General features: G+C 44.8%; 1 protein-coding gene across 4 annotated transcripts in view; it reads left to right on the forward strand.

Annotated features, from left to right (window-relative positions):
- FBLN1 (fibulin 1) overlaps positions 1–25,603 on the forward strand; it is a 103,887-nt gene that overhangs the window by 64,402 nt on the left and 13,882 nt on the right. For 3 of the 4 annotated variants that reach the window (XM_084811310.1, XM_084811312.1, XM_084811309.1), the window contains 3 exons: positions 1,392–1,515; positions 21,307–21,449; positions 21,873–22,004. In XM_084811310.1, coding sequence (XP_084667436.1) covers positions 1,392–1,515; positions 21,307–21,449; positions 21,873–22,004 — 399 coding nt within the window. Of the gene's footprint in view, positions 1–1,391; positions 1,516–10,214; positions 10,672–21,306; positions 21,450–21,872; positions 22,005–25,603 lie in introns of those variants that run through there. The other variant, XM_084811311.1, reaches the window with a different exon arrangement.

Genomic DNA, 25,603 nt, shown 5'->3' on the forward strand with positions numbered 1-25,603 from the left:
TCTGTGACTGGCCCAAAGTCACCCAGTGAGCTTCCATGGCCAAGTGGGGACTAGAACCCGGATCTCCCGACTCCCAGTTCAACACTCTCACCACTACGCCACACTGGCTCTCAATAGTTTCAGGTTCAGATGTCATGTAGCAACTCCCGATTGGCCCAATCGGGGTTGAATAATCAAAAAGGCTGCAGAATGCACCCAGCACGTGCCATGGCAAATAATAGGTTAATTAACCCATGATTGGTGCCGTTATGTGTGAACAGCCCCTCAGAGAATCATCCAAACAAGTGGACTGCAGGTTTTAATTAACACGGCAGATCCAGAATGTCTGTTTTATCACCACTTACTGCTGTTGTGAATGGCCACTGTATTTGTTTTTCATACTTTATTTGATTAATCTCAGGCTGTACGTTTTGCATTCCATTGATGTTTGGCCCTGCTCCTTGCAACTTTTTTTCCTTTACAACCACGTGTATATATCAACCTGAAAGTTTATACCGTAATACAATTGTTAGTCTTTTAATTGCTACAGACTCTTTGTTGGTTATGTTGAGGTCAGTAATTCTCATTTCTACAACAAAGGCAAAAGTCTTTTTCCATGAAAATAAGGAAATAAGCCATTCTTTGATGGCTTGTTTACAAACTTGAGAGCCAGTGTGGTGTAGTGGCAAGAGTGTTGGACGAGGAGCTGGAAGATGCGGGTTCTAGTCCCCACTTGGCCATGGGAGCTCACTGGGTGACTCTGGGCCAGTCACACACTCTCAGCCCAACCCACCTCACAGGGTTGTTGTTGTGAGGATAAAATGGAGAGGAGGAGGATAATGTAAGCCGCCTTGGGTTCCTTGCAATAGGAAAAAAGGTGGGGTATAAATGCAATGAATGAATGAATGAATGAATGAATGAACTTCAGTAGGATTATAAATTACAATAGAAGGTATAGTAGGTCTTTCTCATGTCCACATAGCTCATTAAAAAAAAAAGCCATTAAAACTGAAATTGTGTTATTTTTTACTTGAGTTGATATTGGCCCAGCTCTCACTGATGCAGTAAACCTGTCTCTGGATTGTACCGCTTCAGACTGCAGTTGGGGGCTTACATGACTGAATGCCGTTCCATATGCTCTCCGCCCCCCACAAAACCCTTTCAGATAGAAACCAAGCATGTCAGGGGAAAGTGTTCTCGCTATCATTCTCCCCGATGTGCTAGTCTTCTGTGTGGAGGGATTTTTTTTTAACATAGAAGAATATTCAGTTGCGTGAACTCCACACTGCCGTTCGAAGCAGTACAGCCCCCAGGCACAGGTTTGGTGCCTCAGTGTGAACGAGGCAATTGCCAAATGTGTACACCCACAGTAAGCATACTTCTCTCTCTCTTTGCTGCTTCCCATTTTACAGATATCGACGAGTGCGTTACAGAAACACATACCTGCTCACACAATGAGACCTGCTTTAATATTCAGGGTGGTTTCCGCTGTCTTTCCTTGGAATGCCCAGAAAATTATCGCAAATCCGGAGATACGTAAGAACATTTCTTTATTCCTTTAGGTAGTTTGGTAGCAGTACTAGGACCAAACCTGACAAACCAAGCTGCACAATGAGCCTCCTCCCATGACATACCTCTTGATGTAGGTATGTAGTGTATTCTATAAGTTAATGATACACTTCTTAAATCAAGACAAAAAAAGGCAATCATAGTTCATGGACTGGAAGGAGTGGCAACGGTTACAACTACTACGTATGCTGCCCCTCTCTTATGCCAGCCAAAAGGAGTTTCTGCTGTCATGTCCAGTATAAAACCGTTGCCCAGTTGTAGTTCCTGCTCCTAGATGTAAATTTAAGATTGGTTTGTTGTGCTGAGCTAATGTTAGAAATTACAGACACTGAGAGAGTTTAAAGCAAGGGAAGAATAGAATGATACACAAGTCTTTCGTTTCTTGTCCTCCTGGAACAACTCTGGGCCTGGCTTTGCATAGAATTCACCCGGGGTTAGATCTGGGCCTTGTCATGCGTGGTGCGCTGCCGTGACGGCGTGCAGTGCCTGTCTTCGCAGAAGCAGCAGCTCCACTGTGAACCGAGGGGAAGCAGGTGCCGTCTCTTAGATCTGACTTCCCCGACCGGGCGCCCTCCGGATGTGTTTGGACTACAGCTCCCATCATTCCCGGCCACCGTGGTATTGGCCATGCTGGCTGGGGATGGTGGGGGTTGTATTCCAACATGTTTGGAGGGCACCAGGGTTGAGGAAGGCTACATTAGGTTTTCGATGACGGAACGGAAGAGAGTTGTGCTTCATGAAGCACAGTCCCCAGGGAAGCCCTTCTGCACGAGCCCCCTTGGAACGAACCAGAGCGGTGCAAGGGCCCCGTCGATCACAGGCGTTCCAAAGCAGCTCAGCAACTGAGCCAGGGACTGGGCCGTGGCACCAGCGCTCTCACGGCCAATAGCGAGGGAGGCGCCAAACGTCGCAGCCTGGGTCCACGTGAGGGGCGGGGGCTTGGCCGCGTTTCTCTTATCTGGGAGGCAACGAGCAAAAGCCACTTTTCTGTCAGTCTTCTTTTTCCGTGCTTTGATCTTATCAGCGCTGTGCTGCACTTGGAGGGGCACAAATACGTCTGATGTGAAAAAGGAGATTCGGGAGACCGGATGTATTCCCTGGAAGTTCCCTCAAATCTTCTTTTGTGCTGTTCCGCTACTGCTCGCTACCTCAGTCCACCGCTGCTTCTGTGCCTTTTTCTTTTCTTTGTCAGATTGGCTTTCCCCCCTCAGATTTGGCTGCGTGGTAACATCACTGAGGGACTTGTCTTTGCTCTGAATGAGCTTCAGTTGACCTCAGTGACTTAGGGTGCAAGGCTGGCTGAGGAATGCTGGCAGTTGTAGGACTTTTCCCTCTCTAAACATGCATGTAATTGTGCCGTTAATCATTTGATTGGCAAAGTTGTTGGGAAGAAGGTAATCAATTAGAAACAAAAAAGGCACTCAAACTGCAGCCAGGTGGGGATACAAAGAGCTAACTGAAATACTGCTGCATGTCAGATACCAGAGAGGAGAGCCCTTCATACAGGGGTCCCCAATGCAGTGCCCATGGGCACCATGGCACTGTGGGCATCTCCAGTGGTGCCCATGAGCCTCTGCAAAATCGTTTTTCCTGGTTTTTTAAATATATGTACATGGCTTAGTATGAAATGCATACAGCTTTCTAGTAATTACACATAGGTTTCAGCAAAAGCAGACCAAATATCCAAATAAGTATCCATTTGAAAAAGGCATCTATATGCCACCTGTTCAAATATTGAAAACATTGTAAAGTCTTCAATCCATTGCACTATAGGAGGTGAGTGTTTACCTTTCCAATCTTGGAATATCAGTCTTTTAGCTTTCAAAAGGGCGCAGAGAACCCATTTACACTGACCATTTGTTAATCTCCATGAAGCAGGTAAATAATTTAAAAGTGGGTGTACATCAGTGAATATTCAAGACTGTTCCAGTACAAAATTTACCTCTGTAATAACCTCTGCCCCCAAAGTAGGAACTACTGGACATTGACAAAACATATGTTTAAAAGAAGCATTAGCTGTATTGCATCACCAGCAATTAGCCAAATTAGCTCAAAATACTAGAATTCGGGGTCATCCTATGAAGCTGATTGGTGGGATATTCAGGACAGATAAAAGGAAGCACTTCTTCACACAGTGCATAGTTAAACTATGGAACTCGCTTACCACAGGATGTAGTGATGGCCACCAATTTGGATGGTGGAGAAGGCTATCAATGGCTACTAGTCTTGTTTTATTTATTTTTATTTATTATTAAATTTATTAATCGCCCATCTGGCTGGTCACCCAGCCACTCTGGGCAATGTACAACATACAATAAAACAGTTTAAAACAATAAAATTCTACAATAAAAACATTTTCTAAAATACCCTAACCCACCCCAAATGCCTGCCTGAACAACCACGTTCTTAATGCACGACGGAAGCTCATTAAAGAGGGGGCATGACAGAGTTCCCTAGGGAGGGAGTTCCACAGAGTGGGGGCCACCACAGAAAAGGCCCTCTCCCTCGTCGCCACCAGTCTAGCTGTCCTGGCTGATGGGACAGAGAGAAGGCCATCCGAGGCTGATCTTGTTAAGCAGCCTGTCTGGTGCTGCTGGAGGCGCTCCTTAAGATAGGCTGGGCTGGAACCATATAGGGTTTTAAAGGTCAAAACCAACACCTTGAATTTGGCCCGGAAAACAACTGGTAACCAGTGCAACTCCTTCAGCACTGGAGTGATGTGATCTCGCCGGCGGCTGCCTTTAATCAGGCGAGCCGCTGCGTTCTGTACCAGCTGCAGCTTCCGAACCGTCTTCAAGGGTAACCCCACGTAGAACGCATTACAGTAGTCTAAACGAGAGGAGACCAGGGCATGTACTACCGATGGGAGTAGATGGTCGGGAAGGAAGGGGCGCAGCCGCCGTATCAGATGGAGTTGATACAGTGCTGTCCGGCTCACAGCTGACACCTGAGCCTCCATGGACAGCTGGGAGTCCAAAATGACCTCCAGGCTGCGGACCTGGTCTTTCAAGGGTAGCCGTACCCCATTCAACACCAGGTCAACATCCCCCAGCCTCCTCTTGTCTCCCACCAAAAGTACCTCGGTCTTGTCAGGGTTCAGCTTCAGCCTATTCCTCCCCATCCAGCCACTCACCGTCTCCAGACATTTGGACAGGGATTCTACGGCCAACCTTGGTGAAGATTTGAATGAGAGGTAGAGCTGCGTGTCATCCGCATATTGATGACACTGCACCCCAAACCTCCTGATGATAGCCCCCACATTGTTGGCTATGTGCTACTTCCAGGACCAGAGGCAGTGAGCCTATGCACACCAGTTGCTGGGGAACATGGGTGGGAGGGTGCTGTTGTGCTCATGTCCTGCTTGTGGGTTCCTGGTCAACAGCTGGTTGGCCCCTGTGTGAACAGAATGCTGGACTAGATGGACCCTTGGTCTGATCCAGCAGGGCTCTTCTTATGTTCTCATGGGATTTAATAATCCCTTATTAAAGCGACATTGTGAGGTCCAATAGAGATGAAAAAAAAGTTTTTGCTGAATAAGATGCAGCCTAAGATCTACAGATGCAACAGGTAGACACCAAAGTGGCAATCCCCTCATCAGGCATTTTGTGGTGGCGCCCACAGCAGTTTCTCAAATTCACAAATGTGACCATGGCACGTACACACACATATGTATATATACACACACATACCGGGGGGGGGGGCATTGGTGTAAAGCGGCACAACAGCAAAGCAACAAGGAGGCTCTGGATCCATGGCGGATGCCATCAGTCTTGAGGTAAAATGTATAAGAAAGATAGAAAGACTAACAATGGAGTATTACAAATATATTCTAAGCTAAACATTTTGGCTTCTGCCCTCATCAGTAGCTGTGCTGTAAACTGGGTATCAGGAATGGCAGTTTGGAATGCTTGGAGATGAAATTTCCTTAGGAGAAAAAACGGAGGTATGATTGATGTAATGCTTACACATTGTCCTCCAAATTAAGGCCATTTGGAGTAAGAGTTCTGTCTATATATCCAGAAATGTCCCCTTTTGCCAAGCACATCAGCGTCTTTTGTTTGTTCTGTTGGAACCACAATGGACCTAAGAACAAGATTCTGTAACCATTAATGGAAACCATTAATTCTCCATCATGCATCACATTCAGAAAACCACCCAACCTATGTAAATCATTGGTTAAGGCTTCACTTAAACAAAATACTTGAAACCCAGGATCATACCACTGTAAATCAACGTGTTGCATTACCTGCAGTTACCTCCAAGAAATCACTTCTTTCAGGAGCACAGTTACTAATAAAACGCTGCATTAGGCAGTCGTTAACATGCACTTCTACTGATGTGGTTTATTTAACTGAATGTAAAAAAATGGGTGCCATATGCATTATGTGGGGAAAACTACAACAGGCCTAAGAACAAGGTTCTGTAACCACAAATCTGTGATTCTTACCAAAAAAAACTGGAGCAGCCTGTTGCAATACATTTCAGCTCACCTTCACAGAGTCTCTCAGATTTATAGTTGCTTCCAATAGAACAAACAAAAGACAATGTCATGCTTGACAAAAGGGAAAATTTCTGGATCTATAGACTGAGAACTCGTAGTCTCAAAGGCCTTAATCTGGAGGACAATTCATAGGCGTTATGCCACTCATACCTCTGTTTTTCTCTCCTAAGGAAATTTCATCTCCAGGCATTCCAAACGGCCAGTCCTGATATCCATTTAACAGCACAGCTACTGATGAGGGTAGAAGCCAAAACATTTAAGTTAAATATATTTTTTGAATTCTCTGTTGTTAGTCTTTCTATCTTTCATATATATATAGAGAGAGAGAGAATGAGAGAGAGAGAGAGAGAGAGAGAGAGAGAGTGTTTGGGTGCAGCAGAACAAACATAATTTGCTTTCTTTTGCACTGTCCTAAAATATTATGAGGCAGAAAGAAGAAATATTTGTGCACTATATCCCCTGTTTTGAGGTTAGCACTAAAGTTGATATTTTATGTTTATATTTTTTAAATTACAATATCCTCCTTTTTTTCTGAAGAGCTCAAGGTGGCTAACGAAAGAATAAAACCATAAATTAACAATGTAAAACAACCCTTACTATATAACAGCAAAGCATTAAAATAGTAAAAACTGTTCAAGAACCAGAGGCAGTAAAAAATCAAACCGTAAGACAGCAGTTCACAGCCCAAATGCCTTCCTAAAAAGGAGGATTTGTATCGTCTTCTGGAAGGCCTTTAGAGAGGAGTTGAGACGGGCTTCCTTTGGAAGGGAATTCCACAACTACCACACTGGCCTTTGTAGAGAAACGAATGAGCTAAGTGGCCTGCCAGGTCATCCTCAGAGGACATTAGCTTTTCAAACAGATGTTTAGAATCTTCTCTTCCTCAGAAAACTCCCCAAAGGCTTAGTATATGGTGCACCCAATGGACTTCCCTCCAGGCACTGACTTGGTTCACACACCCTATGCTTCAACAGTGCTACAGGATCATATGTTCTCAGACAATTCAGAAAAATGAAGTTAGGTTCAGAAATGAGTCCAAGACCCATACGCTTGCAAAACAAAACACTTTGTTGCTGCATTCTACATATTCCAGTCCCTCTCTTTGTCAAAGAAGACTGGGGAAGACTGTTTTGAAGCCAAGGTATGGAATAATAAATTATTATACAAAAGAACCCTAAGCCAAGTGATGCTATTCTGCACAAACTGGGGGGCGGGGCGGGCGGGTGGCGGCATCGTTGATTTTCTTTATAGCAGGCACTTCCAAAACACTCCCTATGTAAAGTAAAATTTTACTTTTTTTGATTGCCTTCATCAGTGTGTGTGTGTGTGTGTGTGTGAGAGAGAGAGAGAGAGAGAGAGAGAGAGAATGTAAAATTGTCATTCTCTTTTTCTGGAATTGTTGTTTTTTTTTTTGGCTAGATTTTTGTTTGCTATAAATAACCCAATATTTAACCCAATATTTAACATGTTTAAAACAACAACCTTTAAGTTCTGTGGCTCGGAATTAAGCCAAGTATAAGCATGGATGAAAAAAGGGTAAAAAGAAACCCGTCCCCAAATAGTGAGCTAAAATAATCAGAAATTAAAGCCAAAAGCAGTTTTTTGTCGTGTTTATTTTTCAGGTTTATGTGGCTAATATAATTATGGAGTGCTGAAGAGGTTACACAAAGAGCTCTTTGGAACTCTAGTGCTCTAGGAAATCTTACCCTGCCTTAGTACCTCAGCAATCGTTTTCCCCCACCGCCCCATAGCACCCTTCTTTAGCCTCTTGGATTTCTTCCACAGTGACACCTACAGATAAGCAAGTGGAATAACGGCATGCTAGGCAAATCCATCGGAGAATGTTGTGGATTTGGATTTGCCGTAGTGGTTTCAGTGTGCTGCTCCCCAGCAGTAAGTGGAAGGTCTGCACTCTACCCATACGAGTAGGAACAGCTTGCAATTACGCCCGCAACCATATATTGGTATTTCGATGCTAATTGTGCATAGCCATTTGTGGTGCATGACCCATGGCTGAACTTTGGTCTTCAAAACCAGTAGTATCTACAAGCAACTCTTTGTGGCTGCAGGATGGAATCCTTAGCACACGTTTAAGTAAACCCATAATGCCGTGTGTGGTGAATATTGTGGGGTACCAAACAATAAGATAAAGAGATCGATGATTTCTAAACAATTCTAACTTCCCAGCCACAGATATATCTGCTTCCAACAATATATTTCGGAATCAGCAGAAAAGGCTTTTTCATTTTTTTCACTTTTCTTTCCGACATTATTCTAAACTACATACATAAAGGGAAAGGCTACATGATGCATTTTCTTTGTATTTTCATACCTCTTCATAAATATGGTAACAGAGAGATCCCAGAAGCATCATTATTTCTCAGAAAACACAGTCCCATCCCTGAACTTCAAGCGAATGGGCAAAGGAGTGTTGCTGTTGTTTTCAATGTGCAATTATAACAAAATAAAAAGGAGAAAACAACCAACAAAGAAACATACCCAAACATATCCAATGAAAAAGCATATCCATCCACAATAATTACCGACAATGCTATTAATTAAAAAAGAGAAAGATCCAACAGTTCTGTTTCACATATATACATTCATATAAGCATACCACATATCTAAATAAGCATCCAGATGAAACTGACTGCTGTAAGATCCACATTCAAATGCAGCAAGAACAGTGAGATTTTCAGTCATTGAATGATAGGTGTTTATCCTATACGGGCGATCTCCTGGGACACCCCTCCCACAATGCCTGGGTCTGAAAAAGGATCCCCTCAGAGTCAGCTATTTTGGCTGGCTTCCCGAAGAGCTGTGCTGGCTGCTTCCTTGACTGACACAGTTCTCCAGGGGAAGCTGCTCTGGAGAGCCCTGCCAGCCGTTCTTTCAGTGCAGCGAGTGCCATGGCAGGAGAGCAGTTGGCAGGGCTCTCCTGGTGGGGAGCAAAGGGCTGGATGTGCCTGATTTTGTCTGATCTCGGAAGCTGAGCAGGGTCAGCCCTGGTTAGTACTTGGATGGGAGACCGCCTGGGAATCAGGCTTCCTGCACTGAGCAGGGGGTTGGACTTGATGGTCTTGGAGGCCCCCTCCAACCCTATGATTCTATGATTCTAATGCAATACTGCTCCTCTTGCTTTGCCACATCCCCATGTGAGGGCCTGTCCTGTTTTGGGCTACATCTCCCAGCCACCATGGTCAGTGCCTGGGGATTATGGAGTTGTAGTCTAAAATGTCTAGACGGCACCTGGTTGCCTCATTGTGTCAAAGGGAAACACTGTGGAGCGGTGAGTGGGGAGGAGGTCCTGGTCAGTGATGTACACAAGCAAGCAGAGGTCGTCAGGAACCCAATATTGGCAACAAAATTTAGTGGCAGTATGGAACTATCATTATTAACTATGCACATTTTTAACTGCATCATGTTCTTGGAATTCTGTCTAGGGAGGTGGAGGGGGCTGCCCTTAATCTCCCCAAAAAGAAGAGTGCAGTCCCAGGACTGCATCAGCCCCCTGCCATCTACCTTGGAAGAACAGCCTTTCCTTAGGGAGAAGAAAGGGTGTAGCTTCTTGGCTAGCCATTTTAGCTTCTTATTACAGTGAATAATTGTACCAGGGCTCTCCAATCCCAGTGCTTTGGAAGAGAGATGCTGAAATAATATATCACAGGATGAAGCTTCTTTTGCTTATTCCATATGAATGAATGAAGTCACAAGAAGCATCTTTCATTCCATTCACCTGTGGAGTGAAAGAAAAAGGACTACAGTAAAGGAGAATGGGGGCAGGGAACAATTGCCCTCGCACTTTAGAACGTGTTGGGCTGAGCATCTCGGACGAGCAGTCCTGTGTTCCCCTGGTGGATTTTCAAAATTAGCCAGGCACCATTGGAATTCCGCTAGTCCTCGGCTCCCGTCTGAATTCCTTATTGGGCTGCACCAGCCCTGCTGCTCCCTCAACTGAAGAAATCTGAGCTCTTCTGCCTGTGAAGTATGAATTCTGCCTCTGAGCTACGCCCCCTCCTTAGCGATGTGCGTGCGATTGCCTGGAAGATGTTATGAGTCAAAATATCCGTGGCTTCTCCATTTCCCTTCTTTCTCTTTCCCTCTCCTCCTTGTAGAATGGTTGCTAATCCCGCTCCCTTGTCTTGTCTTCTCACTTTTCTTGCAGTCGTTGCGAGCGCTTGCCTTGTCACGAAAATAAGGAATGCCAGAGGCTGCCCTTGAGAATAACTTCTTATCACCTCTCTTTTCCTACCAACATTCAAGTTCCCATTGATATTTTCCGTATGGGCCCTACCAGTACTATTGCTGGGGATAAAATTCAGCTTTCCATCATCAGCGGGAATGAGGAGGGTATTTTCACTACAAAAATGGTGAACAGCCACAGTGGTGTAGTGTCCATGCAGAAGCAAATCCCAGAGCCCAGAGACCACCTCCTGACGATTCAGATGCAGCTCTTCCGCCGTGGAACTGTCAGCACCTTCATAGCCCAGCTATTTGTCTTTGTCTCTGCACAGCTTTGATCGCTTGCATGTAGGCATCCATTGCCATTGATCTCCCCCCCCCCTTGGCAGTGGCTTCCTTCTCAACATTTTAAAAAATAAAGTTTGAATGGCAAATCACTTCCTGCATGCTGCATTTGCATTTTATTTATTGTTATCTGTTTATAACATTTTTGAAAACATTCCTCCTTACCTGCTTTTTTTCTCAGTTAAATAAGCGTTGTGTCTAAGTGGAAAGAGACCAACTTTTGCTGGTGAGCGCCCCAGCCTTTAAGACCAGGATAGGTAACGCATGATCTGGGGTGAGGTGAGGGTGTCAATCCGGGCTCCAGGGCCTTCCTGTATGTCTTCTAGCAGAGCCCCTGGAAGGTGGTTAGGAAGGCCCTAGAGGTTCTTCCAGTAATGATGAAGGTAATTAGGAAGGATCTCCCTTAATTATGTGTGGTGTAGTGGTTCGAGTGTTGGACTGGGAGTCAGGAGATGGGGGTTCCAGTCCCCACTCGGCCATGGAAGCTCACTGGGTGACTTTGGGCCAGGCACAGACTCTCAGCCCAACCCATCTCACAGGGTTGTTGTGAGGATAAAATGGAGGAGGAGGAAGATTATGTATGCCGCCTTGGGTTCTTTAAGGAGGAAAAAAGGCGAGATATAAGTGTAATAAATAAATAAGCAAGCAAGCAAGCTGTTCAAGCCAAGTCACAAGCAAAGGGCTCTTTAGCCTCCACTCCTTACCTAGAGTGAACAGTGACATTATTCACCTCAGCACTTAGACACTGGATGAATTCACATGTCACTCTAAGCCATCCTGAAAATAAGCCACCATGGCTTGCCACGGCTTGTTTTCCCCTCGTATCCCAGGTGCCTTTGCGGCAAAACGCCTCGTTTCCTTGGTCCCCGTGTCAGCACCCTTTCTGCAATTGGTCTGCTGGGGTTGCCTGCTCCCAAGGGAATCTCCCCCCCCCACCCCCCATCAGAACACCAAATGGAATTAATTTTCTGAGCACTTACGAGTGCAGTAACACGTTTACGACCTTTTATTTATTTATTTAAAATTTTAAATAAATAAAATGTCCACTATTTAGCCCAGCATACCAATATCCCCCTCTTGTCAATGTCCTTGTCATTTTCATCCTCCATTTCAGGCTTCCCATGGTAGCGAGCACTTTTTTTTTTTTTTAAAGGCTGTTTCACGTACTCTCGCAGTAATTACACCCACCCCAAAAGCTCCTTGTGTAGCCGCCAGCCGCTTTTGGCTCCCTCCACCCCTTTTTACTTATTGCTTTCCTCCACTGGTCTCTGTTGCTAGCTGTCAGATATACATGTGGGTTGCAGAGCAGGGCGGCAGATCGCTGAAAATACACAAATTCCATAGCAGAGCAGTAAAGCTGAGGGGGAAATTATGAAAATTCCATGGCGGAGCAGTGAGGCAGATGGCTAAAAATATGCAAATTTCATAGCAGAGCAGTAAAGCTGAGGGGGAAATTTCATAGCAGCAGACTTTCACATCTGCACACTTGTGCAAAACCAGAAAAAAAAGTTGTGAATGCTTTCGGGGCACTCTATGTATTTCTTATCTATGTATAGGAACATGGGGTGGAGGGCACGGAGGGATGAGGGAGGATGGTGGCCGGACTAGCGAGATCGCAAGGAGCAGCAGGGTTTTTTGCAGCACTTTCTCGGTGCCTCAGTAGCTGTTTCCAACAAGCCACGCCAAAGGCACTGTGCCAGATTCGGACGTTATGACAAGCCATCCTGAACAACCCAACAACAAGTCACGGGTTCTGAGGGTGGTTTGTTTATGAAAAATAATCCACCCTGCGGAAACAGTGCCAGGTTTGGACATCATGACAACCCACCATGGGTGATTACCCATAGTGGGTTGTTGTGTCATGCAAACCAGGTCGCAGGTACAGGGCTCTTAACCACACTTCCCATACCCAATTTGCCAAGACTTAGGCAAATTACAGTGAGCAGATGAGGCATCTAAGGGAACAGGGAGACTCTGACAGAGCCTTTATCGCTCTCTCTCTTCCTCCCTCTCCCTCTCTCTGTGAACTTTACCTGTGTCTCAGCTTGAGTGGGAGTACATCAGTCAGCCAAGCCAATACTGGTAACCGTAAGCCTTTGCTCAGTTGAAAATAAGTTCTTGGGCTATAAGACTTGGAGAAGTTCATAAACTCGTGTAATTTCCACACCCACTGACTGTCTCTTAATTACAGTTAAGGATGGATGAAATGCATGATAATGTCACACTTGAAATCCGTTGCCCCTTTATGCAGATGTTGACATGCACAGCACCATAACTGTAGTTATAATGCACAGTGCAATCCAGAATGTGCCTTGGCATTTGCAAAAGTATTCAAGGCTCCACGGATGTTTGGACTGTATGGAACAACTGGGCTCTGTGCTAGCCCAAATGGCTGGGGCGGGATCATGTGGGGTGTGTCAGTGGGATGGTCCGGGTCTTGACAGATGTTTCCAAGGTGCTGGATAACCCTCTAAAACTAGACAAAATCTGTTTTGGAATTAAGTAAATGGCCTTGAAATCTTGTGGCTAGCTCTACTCAGGGAAAAATGCTAAAACATGCTGGGGAATCCATTTGAGCAGAATATACCACTTATCATTTAGAGTTACCACAATATGTACTTTACTCAGTACTGGTTAGGCCTCATCTGGAGTACTGTATCCAGTTCTGGGCACCACACTTTAAGGATGCAGACAAGAATAATGGAAGAATAATGGCCATGGAAGAATAATGCGAGAGAATGGGGTAAACCTCCCCATCCCTATGTTTTTTTATATATATCCACTACAATCCAATACAGATTTATGTGAATTTAAGACTACTGATTTGGATTATGACCAACATGTGAGGACTTGTACTTTCTTTCTGGTCTTTAGTATCTGCTAGTAGCTGGCACTATTAACTCATTCATCTTTGGCTCGGGCTTTTAGTTTTAGCAAATGAACACTTCTTTTTCTACTGTGCTTTTTAAATGCCTTGTGTATGTGTAATATTCCTTAGTTGTTTTTATTAGCTCTCACTAATTTCCACGTGCTTGTTGATAGCATCTATCAGGACATTTTGAGGGAACAGAAGATTGACAATATTTTCCCACTGGTCTATCCAGGAGTCTTTAGGCACGCCAAAGGTTTGGGCCTGTCTTGTGGGATTTTTGAGTTGGTTGTCATATCACAACACACTTTTGAAATTCTCAGTTTCGACAGGGATTTGTAAGCCCAAAGCTAGCTGCACTGTTCTCGGGATTACAGCCTATTTTTTAAGATGTACACACAAAAATGTAAAGTAGGATTGCGACAGACGTGTTTGCAAACACAGGGGTCACATAGGTGCACTTGTCAGGGATGCAGAATTGGCTGAAACTCTCTTTCAAGTGCACACTCTGTGGCAGATCTTTTGCTCCAAGCACAATGTGCATGTGTGTATATGTAGTTAACAGGTTCACTACACAGTCAGCTATACATGAGGGCCCAGAAAAGCTAGAGACAAGAACAAAAGCTTAGATTGGCTTCAAAGTCTTAAATTAAATCTTATTCCAGCTATAAAATAAGGAACGCGAGACTTTGGCCCGTTGCCTTGATGCATTGTATTTTAATGAGTGCATGTATTAATCTAGTGCTTTAAAAACACACTGTAGCCCAGATTAAATCATATTAGACAGATAATTCTATGTTGCATCTAACAGGAATGTTTAAATAGGCATAACGATACAGCACCATCGAGGTGCTTTCCGACTGAGAATGAAAACAAGGTTCTTCACATGAGAGACACAAATTAAACTGGACAGATGGCAACAACAACAACAAATGAAATGGCAAACAAAAGTGCTAGGGAGGAAAGATAAATATTGGAAATTACCAAGTTTGAGAATTAAAAATAAAATCTAGGTTCGGCTGTTATTTAATCTTGACCAAGTCTAAAGAAAAGCGCATGTGCTGAGCTCATGTGAAATTTAGAGGAAGATGGACTTGATCAGTCCACTGGACTGGAATGGCTAGGGAGCGAACGTCTGCCCAGCTGGATCTGGTTTTATCTGTTCAGAAGTGGTTAAGGTGGGATCTGGTTCCCTCCCAAGGCAGCACTGCCCCTTGCACATTGTGTGTGATGCTCAGGTTGGGGTTGTAAGCAGCTGTCCCCAAACTCAGCACTTCTGGTTCCCTCCCAAGGCAGCACTGCCCCTTGCACATTGTGTGTGATGCTCAGGTTGGGGTTGTAAGCAGCTGTCCCCAAACTCAGCACTTCTGGTTCCCTCCCAAGGCAGCATTGCCCCTTGCACATTGTGTGTGATGCTCAGGTTGGGGTTGTAAGCAGCTGTCCCCAAACTCAGCACTTCTGGCTCAGGTTTCCTGTGGCTGGTATCATAAACTACAAACTGGAGCCTGCATGCAACGAGCAGACAGCACTGCTCTGTTGAGCAGTCAAAGGCAAGCTCCTAGTGCAGCCTTTCCCAACCGGATGCCCTCCAGAAGTTTTGGACCACAACTCCCAGAATTCCTGACCATTGACCATGCTGGCTGGGGCTGATTGGACTTGAAGCCCAAAACATCTGGAGGGTACCATGTAGGGGAAGGCTGCCCTAGTGTTTATACTAGGCCCAGCCAATCCAGAGGTTTCAGAGTGTCTGCTATCAACAGGGGCTGATTTGCAAATCCTTCTTTCCTTTTGCTTGTGAAAGAAGCTCTTAGAGTGGCATGGGATCCAGCCACTTGGAAGCAGCTTGTGTTATTTTAATACTGTATCAGTTGAGTCCTTAGAAAAGTAGGAAACAACCAATCAGCTAGGAGAACATAACAATGTCATTTCTAAAGGATGTCAAGATGGTGGATGGGTAGCAAAGTTGTGATAATGATAATCCTTCCCGACCATCTGCTCCCATCGGTAGTGCATGCCCTGGTCTCCTCTCGTTTAGACTACTGTAATGCGCTCTATGTGGGGTTACCCTTGAAGACGGTTCAGAAGCTGCAGCTGGTACAGAACGCGGCGGCTCGCCTGATTAAAGGCAGCCGCCGGCGAGATCACATCACTCCAGTGCTGAAGGAGTTGCACTGGTTACCAGTTGTTTTCCGGGCCAAATTCAAGGTGTTGGTTTTGACCTTTAAAACCCTATATGGTTCCGGCCCAGCCTATCTTAAGGAGCGCCTCCAGCAGCACCAGACAGGCCGCTTAACAAGATCAGCCTCGGATGGCCTTCTCTCTGTCCCATCAGCCAGGACAGCTAGACTGGTGGGGACGAGGGAGAGGGCCTTCTCTGTGGTGGCCCCCACTCTGTGCAACTCCCTCCCTAGGGAACTCCGCCATGCCCCCTCTTTAATGAGCTTCCGCCGTGCATTAAAAACATGGTTGTTCAGGCAGGCATTTGGGGTGGGTTAGGGTATTTTAGAAAATGTTTTTATTGTAGAATTTTCTTGTTTTAAACTGTTTTATTGTATGCTGTACATCGCCCAGAGTGGCTGGGTGACCAGCCAGATGGGTGATTAATAAATTTAATAATAAATAAATAATAAATAAAATAAAATGTCTGCCAAGTGTTGGGCAGTGGTCTCCGTTGAAATGTGATGTCACGCCCATGGAATTGCTCCTCCATATCACCCCTCCATCACAAGCACTGTTTCTTGGTACCATGACGACTTCTCTTTTTTTCACATGTCCATCTATTTGACTGTTTCATCTCCACTCTTCACTGCCTCCGTGTCCTTATTTTATGTACCTCAACTACTTGCAGAAAAAGAGGGTCATGTTTGGCTAATTTTAGCAGTGGAATAGGATAGGAGGTAAAGAAGTTGATACAAAATGTTAATAAAATGACAAATTTTGGGAATTTGGGAAAGTCTAAACATTCCAAGGGGGTGTTGGGGAACCGAAGTTGTACCCTGTAGCCATTGTGGTGTGCCTCAAGGTTCCATCTTGTCCCTCATGCTTTTTGACATTTACATTTTGAATTTTTGCAATGGCCTTTGGCAATAAGCAATAAAAGTTTGGCCTGACTTATCTACATGAAACTGCTGCGGGATGTCGTTTGGAGATTTGGGCTGAAGTGTCATCATCATGCATACGTTACTCAGCTCTGCTTTCCATCTGCTCATCCTAGGGAGGCACTGAACATCTGTGGAACCATGGTCTGGAGGTGGTTTTGGGCTGGATAAAGGTGAACAACCTGAGGCTTAATCCAGATAATGAAGGTTTTGTGGGTACCTCTGGATGAAAACGAACAACTAGTTGGGGTTGCACTCCCTTGGAAGGACTATGTTTTCTTGGACTGCTGTTGGTTTTAGCTGTTCTTATTTATTGGGGTTTTGTACCTTTCTAGGCTGAATATTTTTGGATTTTTTAATTATTGTTGGTTGTTATTAATGTTTTGAGTTGAATCCTATTTATATTTTGCCTTGGAATCCACCTTGAGAGTGGATTCTTGACATGTAAAGGTGGCCTATAAATGTTGGGCCCAGTGCTCTTCAACATTTTTATTAATGACTTGGAAAAGGAGATGCAGGGAATGCTGATCAAATTTGCAGATGTCACAAAATTGGGTGGGATAGCTAATACCTTGGAAGACAGAAACAAAACTCAGAGTGATCTTGATAGGCTGGAGTGCTAGGCATAAGACAGCAGAATGAAATTTAATAGGGTAAATGCCAAGTTCTGCACCTAGGAAAAAGAAACCAAATGCACAGTTACAAGATGGGGAAAACTTGGCTCAACAATGCTACAAGTGAGAAGGATCTTGGAATTGATGTAGATCACCAGCTGAATATGAGCCAGCCATGTGATTTGGCTGCAAAAAAGGCATATGCTATTTTGGGCTGCATTCATAGAAGCATCGCTTCCAAATCCCGGGAAGTCCTAGTTCCCCTCTACTCAGCACTGGTTAGGCCTCATCTGGAGTACTGTGTCCAGTTCTGGGCACCACGCTTTAAGAAGGATACAGACAAGCTGGAGAGGGTTCAGAGGAGGTCTGAACCCTCCCCCGGTCTCCCCCTGAAGAAGCAACTTTTGGCTCTGCCTACAAACTCTAGAGGGAAGCACCATCCCGAGGTTAAGGAATGCCCTGAGTGAGGCTCTGGAGAACTGGGTTTCAAAATAGCCCCCATAGCTGCCACTGCCAAGCTCCTGTATCACTGTGCCATCATCCATTGGGCTTTCCTAGCTCAATGGCCTACATGAGGGTGGCTGTGGAGGACATCATCCTGCAAGGTTTGAGCCCTGCTTCACAGATCAGTCTCTCAGCTACTCTAGCAGATCAGCTATCATTCAAAAGAACTGTGAACATTTCTGTACAAAACTATGATCTACAGTGTTTTCTTCCCAAATGATTTCATAGACAGACATTATCCCACTCTGTGAAACCACTCAGCTAAGGGGTGAGAGAGAAATGGATCCTGTCCCCAGTAATGAGTAATAGCCAGCTTAGCAGCAGTCAACAGCCATTTCTGGATCAGTTTCCTCTGTGAGTAAATATAGGAAGTTTAACAACGCAATGTATTAAGAGGCATTGTATCTTATGCGGTTTGATAAACCGGACAATCTTACAAAATCTTTCACGTTTCAAAAAACGTGTACAAAATCCACACAAAATGCCTGATGCCAACAGTAATCAGGACTTTGAGCGGGGGTGGTCAACTTGTGGCCCTCGGACAAAGTTGGACTACAACTGCCATCATCCCTTGCACTTAGGGATGTACGAAAGTCACTTACCTTTTCGCAGGGGTGCTTCGCAGTGGGGAGGAGGCGCTTCGCTTCTCCCCCCGAAGTTCAGACGAGGGGGGGAGCCGTCCCGCCTCGCCTGGCCGAAATTCAGGCCAGGGGGGGAGGCTTCCCGCCTCGCCTGGCTGAAATTCAGGCCGGGGAGAAGCGCCCCATCTCCCCGGCTGCGAAACAAAGTCTAAAAAAAACCCAAAAAACCCATGATAGGCTACGTAACGATTTACGTAGCCTATCACGGCTAGAATTCCAAAGTTAGCCGTGATAGGCTACGTAAATCGTTACGTAGCCTATCACAGGTGACTTTGGGGGAAAAAAAAGCGCGTACGCAAATGGCGGCGGCCTATGGGCGCCGCCATTTGCGTTCCTTATTTGGTCCCGGTAGTCTACGTAAAGATTTACGTAGACTAGTAGTCTACATAAATCTTTACGTAGACTACCGGGACCAAATAAGGAACGCAAATGGCGGCGCCCATAGGCCGCTGCCATTTGCGTACACGCTTTTTTTTTTCTTTTTCAAAGTCACCCGTGATAGGCTACATAACGATTTACGTAGCCTATCACGGCTGACTTTGGAAATCTAGCCGTGATAGGCTACGTAAATCGTTACGTAGCCTATCACGGGGTTTTTTGGGTTTTTTTTTACACTTTGTAATGGCGGCGGCAGCGGCAGCTGGTCGGAAGACCAGCTGCCGCCCCCGCCCCCGCCGAAAGGCCGATGAACCGCCGCCGGGACCCACCGCCGGGAGGGACATTCGCCAAAGGTAAGTCCCATCCCAGGGGCGGGGCGGGGGGCGGAGAATTTCACCGCCGATTTCGGGGGGCCGAATGCGTTGGTGCTCGGCCGCCCGAAGATTCGGGGAGAAATTCTCCGCCATCCCTACTTGCGCTGTCAACGATGGCTAGGGCTGAAGAGAATTGCAATCTAACGTTAGTCTAAGGGCTTCTCTACACATAAGCTTTTTATCCCGCAGCTTTACAGGGCTTCTGCTTCCATATTCTTTGTGGGATTAAGATTGTCCCTTTTTACGCACTTCTGCTTAAAAGTGCGTAAAATATTCTTTGCGGGATTAAGATCGCCCCGGGAGCTCCTTTATCTGCAAGCGTATGTGTTTCATTATACAGCCACTAGATGGTGCTGTGTTATAGTGCCACTTCCTCTTTTCATGGAGAAATTCAGCTCGGGTTATTTAAATAGCTCATTGTCCATGATCTTTAAAAAACTGGGATAAACGTCAGAAAGCACAGGAGAGGCCCTGGAGCTTGACGATGTCATGTAAAGGACCTACAAACTTCTGTGAGTAACCAATCTCGATCGCATTTGGTAAAGTATCTATGTGTCTTGATGCCTATGCATCTATGAACACTTAGATACACGGGTTTCTTTAACTGAGTTGTATCTTATATAAGCCCAAATCTTTCTTTACCAAAGCAAAAACTAAGTGTTGGATTTGGAAGCAATGGCTCTGGTTTGTCAGGTCTCATTCTGTCTTTAAACCCGCTGATAGATTAAATAAATCATTTTGGGCCATGAGATCCTTCAGGTAAATCAATCTATGCTTCCCCAGTACTTCAACGTCTTCTTGGCCCTCATGAGTACTTACTGGTTTGTTCTCATAACACATTTTAGATGCAGGACTTAAATTTTGGCTTATATTTATGTCTTACCAAAAAATACAAGGGTTGCTGTTGAATATGTGTAAATTCATCGCTGGCTATAAAGCCATATTCCATCTCTTAAGGGGGATATTTATCTTCCTGTTCTAACTTGGCAAAGCCAATTTGCATAAGCTCTACCTTGTGTCTGATAGGTACTAAGGGTGCAATCCTATGCATGTCTAGACAAGAAAAAGTCCTACAACTCCCAGCATGCCCCAGCCAACATGGCTGGCTGGGGCATGCTGGGAGTTGTAGGACTTTTTCCTGTCTAAACATGAATAGGATTGCTCCCTAAACCTATAGAGTAATACTGAGGCGTCTGACTCCACCTTTATGAGGAGTTCTAAACAAAACTGATGACAAGACTGTATGACAGTTCCCTAGTGATTATTTTCAGATATTGGGGCATGTGGCATTGCGCTGGTGTGCATGTGTGCAGCCATTTCAGCATGGTAGAACACTCAGTGACACATGCAGCGATCATGCACTTTTTCATACAAGTCACTTTGGTGCTTTTACGAAAAAGTACACGATTGGTTAGCTGCTGCACCAATCTCTTTAGTATCGATTTCCTGCATTGAGCAGGGGGTTGGACTCGATGGCCTTGTAGGCCCCTTCCAACCCTACTATTCTATGATTCTATGATTTTGTAATTTCCAGAGTAATGGCCATTTGTCAATTTGTGGCAGATGTTTGCATGAGACTTGGTCTCCTGTGATGAAAAAGCCTACAGAGGGCTGTCCAGCACAATTCCTTCAACACTTTTTGTGGCTTACAAGCTTGTGCTGAGCCTATTCAATTCTGTTGATTAATTCTGGATTAATTTCCCAAACGGATGTCCGAAAAGTTAATCACGCTCCAGAGACTGGGAGACACTGTCATGTGAGTAGTGGTTTATAGTAAGATCGGGCTCTGAAACCCCCCTTCAGCGCCTTTTGCTTGATTCAGGGCGGGCATCAAGAGTAGGCATAGCTTGGCACCTGCGGAGGGCCCATGCCCCAGCAGGAGCCCACTGACAAGAGCCCCCTAGACATGCACCACTCTTTACCACTGCAGTCCACTTGTTCGCCTGCCTGTCGCTTTGGCCTAGGCAAGAGTGGAGATCAGACGGAGGAGCAGGAGATGCCGCTGCCCGCTCGTGCGCTGGCTCTCGCCCCGTCAAGCAGCAGCAGTGACGAGAAAGACGATGAGGAGCAAATAGCAGCTGGTGACAATGATGGGGAGAACGTAGACTCACCGAGGGAGGGTCCCTGCTGAGGGTGTCTTGCCCAAGGGCCCTCAAATACTGGGGCCGGCCCTGGCCTGACTGATCCTTGCAATACAACGCAGCCCATTTCATGTTCGATGCTTTTAAAAAAATGTCCTTTCTTCCCCTTAGTGTCAGACATGAGAAGACAGATACTGTTCGATGCATCAAGTCCTGCCGGCAGAATGACGTCAACTGTGTGTTAGATCCAATTCACACCATTTCCCACACGGTCATTTCGCTGCCCACATTCAGGGAATTTACAAGGCCTGAAGGTAAATGGTTTTCCTTGCTCTGTCAGAAGCGCCTCCAAAAGAAATAACTGCTTAGAGTCAAGCAGCCTCCTGCTATAGAAAAAGATGTTTCCGTGGTGCCATGAATGAAGAGTGCAGTCACACAAAAGGGGGCATGTGCAAATATTGCTTCCTTCAAGGTAACAAATGCGTAGCTGGTGTGCAGGTTCCACACCATGGAACAAGGTTCTGAAATCACAGTCCTGGGGAACTGCTCTTCCTGCTCTTCCTGTGGAAGCATCTCCTGATGAAAGACCAGACAACTTGAAGTATATTGTTGCTTTGCTATTGTTCTGCTAAATTTTTCAGATTTGTAGTTGCTGAAGTCGATTGTATCATGCTTCTTTCAATGTTTTTTTCCTCCCATTGCCATGTTCAGCTTGCTTACAATATCTTTCCCCTCAGAGATTATTTTCCTTCGTGCCATCACACCACCCTACCCAGCCAATCAGGCTGACATCATCTTTGACATATCTGAAGGAAATCTACGGGATTCCTTTGATATCATCAAGCGCTACATGGATGGCATGACTGTGGGTAAGAAACTTTCTCTCTTTCAGCTGTTATTACTGAGCCCAAAGGAATAACCAGGTTCACTATGATAGACTGATATTTATTTGTTTGTTTGTTTGTTTAAATTATGTATATCCCATCATTAAGCATACAAGGCAGCTTACAAGTAAAATAAAAATACAATAAGAAAATCGCAATAAGAAATATCGAAATATAACAAGTATTGTTTTGTTCCCACAAAATGCCCTTTTTTCTAAAAAAACAAGCTTTCCCCCACCTTCAGCGTGAGCAAGATTTTGGAAGTCTTATAATTCCAGCTTGTATGGGGAGAGAAGAGGAAGATATATGGGCATAACCCAGCCAAAGATAAAGATTTAAAGCGGGTGCTTCTCTTTCTCAACAAGGCCTGTTATTATTATTGTTGAACCTAGACAATATATCCAAGTTCTATATTGATCTGCAAATATTTAAGGCATGATCCAGTGAAAGTCAAGCACTTTAAAGTCCCATTGATTTCAGTGGAAGAGCTAAGCACAAGCTTAAATCTCTCCCATTTAAATGAGAGGTTTCAAAATTTACTTAACTTTAGGTGGCTTCCTCCCTTAATCCCACCCATCCACTCCCAAATTGTCCACTATGCCTCTGAAAAAAGAAAGCCATCAACAGTTTTAGAAATAGAGTGTATTTGTTGCAAGGAGCCACGGGGACAGAATACAGGTGAGTCACAAACCATCCAAAGTTAAATAGTTTTGAGCAAGTTACTCAATTCTGTTCAGCTGAAATGGGAGCACATATCTGCATGTTTGGAAAGACATGGACTAGATTCTGCTCTGGCTTATGGTCTGGCCTGGAAAATATAAGGATAAATTAGAAATCAGGGCAAACCAGATAGTTATTTTTGTGGTTGTTGCAGAGTAGGACTAGTTGTCTTAGTGATGTTCAGTTAACAGGAATCCCACCGTATTTTTGTTTTGAACTTATATATTTGTATTGGCCATTATTGTTGTTTTAAAAAGTTAGCTGATATGCTGGGGTGGGTGGGTGGAATTGTTCCCACATATAAAAGTAGATAACCTATTATAGCTTTGCCTGAAGGTGGTGCTATTGTCTTAATGTTTTGTAGCAACCCAGTCTCAGATCAAATCAAACCAACAGCTTATTTCATAATTTATCAAGCGCAAATCTGAAGCTGAGTGCCAAAAGGGAACTTGTTAATGCAGGCGTGTAAGCCTTCCAGTCTTAAATAGAGACATTTCGGAAAACAGCAGCTAAATGAATGGGGGATGGTTTTGTGTTGATGCTGAAGACGATGGACTGCGCAGTTGATGTATTTTTATTATTTATATTCTACCCAAATGCCTGTCATTGTGACAGGTGGGGGTGTTTGTGTAGACAGCTTAGACATTTTAGGGGTTCCTGGGGAATGTAGTATGTCTCTATGTGATTGCATCCCCCTGCAGGATCTCTCTCTATCAGTAATTTTTTTAGTCTTCCAGTTTTGTTTTTTAAATGTGTTTTTTTGTGTTTTTAGATCTTTACACTGCTGCTGGATTTTCCTCTGATTTTTCCTTTGATTTTATTCTGTTTTAAACTTTTAATGGTTTTATATTATATATTATCATGCTAGATTTTATAGTTTTAACTTTTTGAACTTCCCAGAGAGCTTTAGCTATTGGGCGGTATAGAAGTGCAATTGATGATGACAACAATAATGATAATAATATGCTGGATCAGACAGTGTTAGTGGTGGATGGCAGGTTTCCCTGCCCCTCCCATACAACGGCATCACAGCCCAGCACCTTATTTTTTCCCCACAGGAGTGAATGGCAACCACTCACTTATAACAGATAAAATAAAGGGGTGTATTGGGGACAGTATTGGGGGAGAGAGCTAAACCTGCCCCCTGCCACCCAAGCTTTTGAAAATCAAACCTTCTCTTACTGGCATGGTTCCATCTTTGGTTCTGTTTGGATCATGCTAGAGTATGACATTTTATTTCTTCCTCACTGAAATAATTTATATCCCACCTTTTTGTCAAAAATTTGGTGGCTAACAACGAACAGAATAAAGTCGTCAGAAAATCAACAGTATAAATCAAATACAAAATGAAAAAAGACTGGCCCCAAACATAAATACAGCCATTGGGACTATAATATAGATTTAGATATAAGAGAAGCACTCGTAGTGAGCAGAACACCACCTCCCTGCCAAAGCCCTAGACAGCCAGCCAGGAAAATAGGCAGGTTGCACTCAGGGGGGTTTCCCTGGGGAGGACATCTAACAACTGAGGTGACCGAAAAGGCCCTTTCACATATGCCAATCTGCCAGACAAGTCAGAAACAGATGAAACATAAAAGTACCTTACAAACACTATAAGCCAGCAGTAGATAGCACAGCCAGCCAGCTTGAGGAGAAAATGCCTCGCAAGCTAGAACAGCCCACAGCAAACAGCCTCAGAATACGATCGTTTTTGCCTGATGGCAAAACACCATTCAAGAGGGGGGCTGGTTGATTCCCTTTGGGGATGCGCGCTGCAAGGTGGGCACAACTGTGGAAAAAGCCCGCTCTGTGACCTCCCCGGGGGAAAGATGAGGAACAGAGCAGAGCTTTGTAAGCGGGGACCACGATCATATCTTTTATTTGCAATATCTACTGATATGTAAACAGACATTTCAAGTTCTATTTAATTGCTTTTTTTAAGCCTGTATCAGACTTTGATTTTCTGGCCAGGTTGCTCTGCCTCCTGACCTGGCAAGTTCTCCCTCCAGCTTGGGTTGCCAGGTTAGAGCCTCGGAGGCAGTGGGTGGAGCCTGGTGGAACGGGAGCGGAGTCTTGGAGCATATGGCAGGGGGCATCTCCTAGGGGATCAGAGGATATAGCCTGAGGGTCACAAAGCTAGGGGGTCACAAAGCCTGGCTGTGCCTGGGGTCCAGGGGTGCAGGCTGATGGAGATGGGGTGGCACTGGAAGCAAATATGAAAGCGGTCCTTATGATGCATTTTATACCTTTTTTTCCCACATGTTCTGAGTTCTGGCACTGAAAAGAGTTTTTTGTTGGCTAGGTCCTAGTGAATTGTGGCTGTAATTTAACACGAATGCACCATACAAGGAAAGCCAAGATTCCCAGGATGAAAGCCAGGTTGTCAGAACGTGTTTAAGGTTTCCTTGTAACCTAGGTTGGTGATGGTCCCAACAGTGCTGTCTGAACCTGGCTAGAAAGGAGCTGGGCAGTGGGAGGGAAGGAGTGCCTGATACTCCATCTGGTCCTTAAACCTGGGTTTCAAAGCCAGCCAAGCCTGACCTGGGCCTTAGGAATGGGTTTGCAAAACGGGACTCCTCGGACAGCCTCTCCATTTTGCAGTTCATTCTGCAAGGAGTCACTTGCAGCCTTCCATCTCAGCTGAACTGGGGGAAAGGGTAAACAGAAGTAAAGCCTCAGCTTGTTCTCATTAAGCCTTTTTACAGACTTTCTGCTACATACCTTTTTGTTTTGGTTTTTTTTCCTTTGAACCACCTGTCAGTGAAGAATTCATTTTCAGCCTGTAGGAAAAGGCCCTATTAAAACCCGGGGTATTATAAAGCACTATAAAGCTTTTTGCTTCACTCTGTGTTAGAGTTCTGTAA

This window comes from Heloderma suspectum, chromosome 7 (assembly GCF_057233095.1).
Source record: "Heloderma suspectum isolate Gila_16-S chromosome 7, 16-S_ref, whole genome shotgun sequence".
NCBI classification, from domain to species: domain Eukaryota; kingdom Metazoa; phylum Chordata; class Lepidosauria; order Squamata; family Helodermatidae; genus Heloderma; species Heloderma suspectum.